Consider the following 5,441-nt stretch of genomic DNA (forward strand, 5'->3'; position numbering starts at 1 on the left):
TGGGGTCACTGGGATGGGATTGGGGTCACTGGGATGGAATTGGGGTCACTGGGATGGATGGGGTAACTGGGATTGGGGTCACTGGGATGGGATTGGGGTCACTGGGATGGTGTAACTGGGATGGGATGGGGGTCACTGGGATGGGATGGGGGTCACTGGGATGGTGTAACTGGGATGGGATGGGGGTCACTGGGATGGGATGGGGGGCAGTGACTGGGATGGCATTGGGGTCACTGGGAGCTCCGGGCAGCACTCACAGACCCTGCAGTGCTTTCAGGGCACAAAGCTTTGGGTGCTGCTCTCAGACCCCCCTGACCCCCAAATCCTGCCCAGGATCCCCAAATCCTGCCCAGGATCCCCAAATCCTGCCTGGCACCCCCAAAATCCTGCCCAGGATCCCCAAAATTCTTCCCAGCAGACCCAAATCCAGGAATTCCTTCCCAAAAGAAATAATGTAAATTTCATTTATTAAATAAATTTTAATTTAATAAACAAATGTAAACATTAATTGATCATGTAAGTAATAAATAATGTAAGCTTTATTTAATAAATAGAGTTTAACTTAATAAATAAATGTAAATAAATAATGTACATTTCATTTAATAAATAAATTTTAACGAATATAAATTAATAATGTAATAAGTAATGTCAGTTTTCTTCAATAAATACATTTGAATTGAAGTAATAAATGTAGATTAATATTGTAATAATGTAAATTTTATTTCATTAATATTTTAATTCAATTAACACATATAAATTAATAATAAAATAATGGAAATTTCATTAAATAAACTTAAATTTAAATAATAAATAGAAATGAAGAATGTAATAATGTCATTTAATGAATTTTAATTCAATTAACACATATAAATTAATAATAAAATAATGGAAATTTCATTAAATAAACTTAAATTTAAATAATAAATAGAAATGAAGAATGTAATAATGTCATTTAATGAATTTTAATTCAATTAACACATATAAATTAATAATAAAATAATGGAAATTTCATTAAATAAACTTAAATTTAAATAATAAATAGAAATGAAGAATGTAATAATGTCATTTAATAAATTTTAATTCAATTAACACATATAAATTAATAATAAAATAATGGAAATTTTATGAAATTAATTTTAATTTAGTTAATAAATATAAATAAATACAAAAAAATAATTTAGTTAATAATATTAATGAGGTAATAAATAATAGAAATGTTACTGAATCATTAATTTTGGATTTCTTTGTGTGTTTTAGGACTCTCAGGAGAAGGACAAAGCCATTTCCCCCGAGAGGGCAGAGGAGGCCAAGCTCAAGGCCAAATATCCCAACCTGGGCCAGAAACCTGGGGGCTCCGATTTCCTCATGAAGAGGCTGCAGAAAGGGGTGAGTGAGGGGCCCAGGGCTCAGCCCACTCTGGCCTGAAAGTGGGGAAAAAATGGGGAAAAAAGAGAAACGTGGGGGGGAAATGGGGAAAAAACTGGGGAAAAAATTGGGAAATATGAGGGAAAAAAGAAAAAAAATCGTGGCAAAAAAGGGAAAAACCGTGGGAAACTGGGGGGGAAAAAAAGAGAAATCTGGGGGGAAAATGGGGAAAAAATAGGAAAAAACTGGGGGAAAAAAATTGGGAAATTTGGGGAAAGAATGGGGAAAAAAGGGAAAAAATGGTGGGAAAAACCGTGGGAAATTGGGGGGGAAAAAGAGAAACGTGGGGGGGAAATGGGGAAAAAACTGGGGAAAAAATTGGGAAATATGAGGGAAAAAAGAAAAAAAATCGTGGCAAAAAAGGGAAAAACCGTGGGAAACTGGGGGGGAAAAAAAGAGAAATCTGGGGGGAAAATGGGGAAAAAATAGGAAAAAACTGGGGGAAAAAAATTGGGAAATTTGGGGAAAGAATGGGGAAAAAAGGGAAAAAATGGTGGGAAAAACCGTGGGAAATTGGGGGGGAAAAAGAGAAACGTGGGGTAAAAATGGGGGAAAAGAGGGGAAAAAAGGAGAGAAAAAACTGGGGAAAAAAGGGAAAAAATGGTGGGAAAAACCGTGGGAAATTGGGGAAAAAAAAAAGAAACGTGGGGGTGAAATGGGGAAAAAGATGGGAAAAAAAAGAGAAAAAACTGGGGAAAAAAATTGGAAAATATGGGGAAAAAAAGAAAAAAAAAGGTGGCAAAAAAGGGAAAAACCGTGGGAAATTGGGGAAAAAAAAGAGAAACGTGGGGTAAAAATGGGGAAAAAATAGGAAAAAACTGGGGGAAAAAAATTGGGAAATTTGGGGAAAGAATGGGGAAAAAAGGGAAAAAATGGTGGGAAAAACCGTGGGAAATTGGGGGGGAAAAAGAGAAACGTGGGGTAAAAATGGGGGAAAAGAGGGGAAAAAAGGAGAGAAAAAACTGGGGAAAAAAGGGAAAAAATGGTGGGAAAAACCGTGAAAAAATGGGGATAAAAAAGGAAACCTAGGGGAAAAAATGGGAAAAAATAATTGGAAACATGGGGAAAAAAATGGGGGAAAATGGGAAATCTGGGGGAAAAATGAGGAAAAAAGACCTGGGAAAAAAAACAGGAAATCTAGGAAACAAATGGAAAACCCTGGGAGAAAAAAAAAATGGGGGGAAAATTGGAAATCTGGGGAAAAAAAAAAGGAAAAACTGGGAAAAAACCTGGGAAAAAATCAGAAACAAAATGGGAAACCTGGGGGGGAAGAAAAGGAAAAATAATGGGAAAAAATGGGAAGCAAAATGGAAAAAAAAAGGGAAAAACTTGTTCCTCTGGAGGTGGAATTTTAATTTTAAATTAAAATTTTAAATTAAATTTAATTCCAAAGAAATGTATTGCTTATTAATTTAATTTAGTAATGAATTCATTTCATTTAATGATTAATTAATAGTTTCATTCATTTATTTAATTAATTTTCAAATCAGAGCTAAAAAGGAAGGCAAATAAATCCAAAAAAGGCACCTGAGAGGTGGTGGGGTCTCTGCTCCCCATGGGCTGCCAGGGAATTTCACCTCAAGCTTCTCCTGCCCCTCCTTCCTCCCTGACACAGATTCTCTCACATCCTCTCACTCCTCTGGCCACAATTCCATCTGCAAAATCCCTTTTTTCCCCTTCCTGCTTTCTTGTTATTCCCAAGGTACAGCTCTGACCAGGGCCAGGTCCGTTCTAAACTTGGCTGTGTAAACCTGGGACGGGTTTTTTATTAGGACTGAGCTCTGAATCATCTCGCAGATGGGATCCCTCTGTTCTCTGGGGCAAAAGTCCTGTCCCTGTAGGCCTGGCTCACCCCAAAAATCCTGGCTCTGTAAGCCTGGCTCATCCCCAAAATCCTGTCCCTGTAGGCCTGGCTCATCATCCCAAAAGTCCTGGCTCATCATCCCAAAAGTTGTGGCTCTGTAAGCCTGGTTCATCATCCCAAAAGTCCTGGCTGACCATCCCAAAAGTCCTGTTTCTGTAGGCCTGGCTCATCCCAAAAGTCCTGGCTCATCATCCCAAGAGTTCTGTTTCTGTAGGCCTGCTTTATCCCAAAAATCCCAAAAGTCCTGGTTCTGTAAACCTGGCTCACCATCCCAAAAGTCCTGGCTCTGTAAGCCTGGCTCACCATCCCAAAAGTCCTGGCTCTGTAAGCCTGGCTCACCATCCCAAAAGTCCTGTTTCTGTAGGCCTGCTTTATCCCAAAAGTCCTGGCTCTATAAGCCTGGCTCACCATCCCAAAAGTCCTGGCTCTGTAAACCTGGCTCAGCCCAAAAGTCCTGGCTCTGTAAGCCTGGCTCACCATCCCAAAATTCCCGGCCCTGTAAGCCTGGCTCATCACCAGCTCAAAGCTGGGACAGGTTTTCCTTAGGCCCGAGGACAGGAGCAGGCTCTGCAGCCCCTGCAGGGCAGTGCTGGCAAGGAGCAGAGTCCTGCTGACGGATGGGATGGGATGGGATGGGATGTGTTTGGTTGGCCCTGGGATGCCCTTTGAGCTGGGAGGTGCCCCCAGCCTTGGCCCTGCAGCTGGGGTGGTGCAGGAAGGGCCTTGGCAGCAGCCAGGCTTTGTTCTCTGGGGCAAAAGTCCTGCCTGTGTCAGCCTGGTTTATCATTCCCAAAGTCCTGCCTTTGTCACTCTGGCTCATCCCTAAAGTCCTGCCTGTGTCACCTGGCTCACCCCAGAAGTCCTGTCTGTCTAGGCTTGGCTCATCATCCCAAAAGTCGTGGCTCATCTTCTCTAAAGTCCTGGCTCACCATCCCAAAAGTCCTGTCTGTCTAGGCTTGGTTTATCATCCCAAAAGTCATGGCACATCATCTCTAAAGTCCTGGTTCACCATCCTACAAGTCCTGTCTCTCTAGGCCTGGCTCATCATCCCAAAACTCCTGGTTCAGCCACCCCAAAAGTCCTGGCTCTGTCACCCCTAGCTCCTCACCCCAAAAGTCCTGGCTCTGTCACCCCTAGCTCCTCACCCCAAAAGTCCTGTTTCTCTAGGCCTGGCTCATCCCAAAAGTCCTGGCTCTGTAGGCCTGACTCATCATCCCAAAAGTCTTGGCTGTGTCAGCCTGGCTCACCCCAAAAGTCTTGTCTCTAGGGTCTCTAGGCCTGGCTTATCATCCCAAAACTCCTGGTTCATCATCCCAAAAGTCCTGGCTCTGTAGGCCTGGCTCATCATCCCAGTGCAGAGGATGTTGTGAGGCTCTGGCTCAGCAGGTGTGATCCCAAATCTCACAGGTGTGATCCCAAACCAGTCAGTGTGATCCCAGATCTGAAAAGTGATCCCTGATCTGGCAGATGTGATCCCAAACCAGTCAGTGTGATCCTAAACCTGGCAGATGTGATCCCAAACCAGTCAGTGTGATCCCAGATCTCTCAGGTGTGATCCCAAACCTGGCAGGTGTGATCCCAGCCCTCACAGATGTGATCCCAAACCTGGCAGTGTGATCCCAAATCTCACAGGTGTGATCCCAAACCTGGCAGGTGTGATCCCAAATTTCACAGATGGGATCCCAGCTCTCACAGATGTGCCCAAATTTCACAGATGTGATCCCAGCTCTCACAGATGTGATCCCAGCATTCCAGAAGTTTCTCCCTCCCTGCACTCAGTGCCTGCTGTGCCCGGGCTCAGTAGGTCAGGGCTGCTCCTGCCATCCAAAGGTCCCAGCTCTGTGTCAGAGGTGCCTGAGTCAGGCCCAGGAGCTGCCACCCAGGCCTGGCCTGACTCACTGGCTGGGGGCCAAAGGCCTTTAAACCTGGCCTAACTCCCTGCCTGGATTTCCCCTTGTGTCATCTTCTCATGGCCTGGTTCAGAGCAATCCCAGCACTCCCTAAGGGATCCTTGTGGCTCAGCTGTTCCCCTGCTCCTGCACAGCCAACCCCAATCCCAAATCCTGCACACCCAACCCCAATCCCAAATCCTGCACAGCCAACCCCAATCCCAAATCCTGCACACCCAACCCCAATCCCAAATCCTGCACAG

General features: G+C 43.8%; 1 protein-coding gene across 1 annotated transcript in view; it reads left to right on the top strand.

The window, feature by feature from the left end:
* LOC102043923 (alpha-endosulfine) overlaps positions 1–5,441 on the top strand; it is an 8,789-nt gene that overhangs the window by 2,085 nt on the left and 1,263 nt on the right. Inside the window, exon 2 of the mRNA XM_014310766.2 lies at positions 1,258–1,386. Within this exon, the coding sequence (XP_014166241.1) occupies positions 1,258–1,386 (129 nt within the window). The remainder of the gene's footprint in view (positions 1–1,257; positions 1,387–5,441) is intronic.

The sequence above is a fragment of the Geospiza fortis genome, unplaced genomic scaffold, assembly GCF_000277835.1.
Source record: "Geospiza fortis unplaced genomic scaffold, GeoFor_1.0 scaffold313, whole genome shotgun sequence".
Classification (NCBI taxonomy): Eukaryota; Metazoa; Chordata; class Aves; order Passeriformes; family Thraupidae; genus Geospiza; species Geospiza fortis.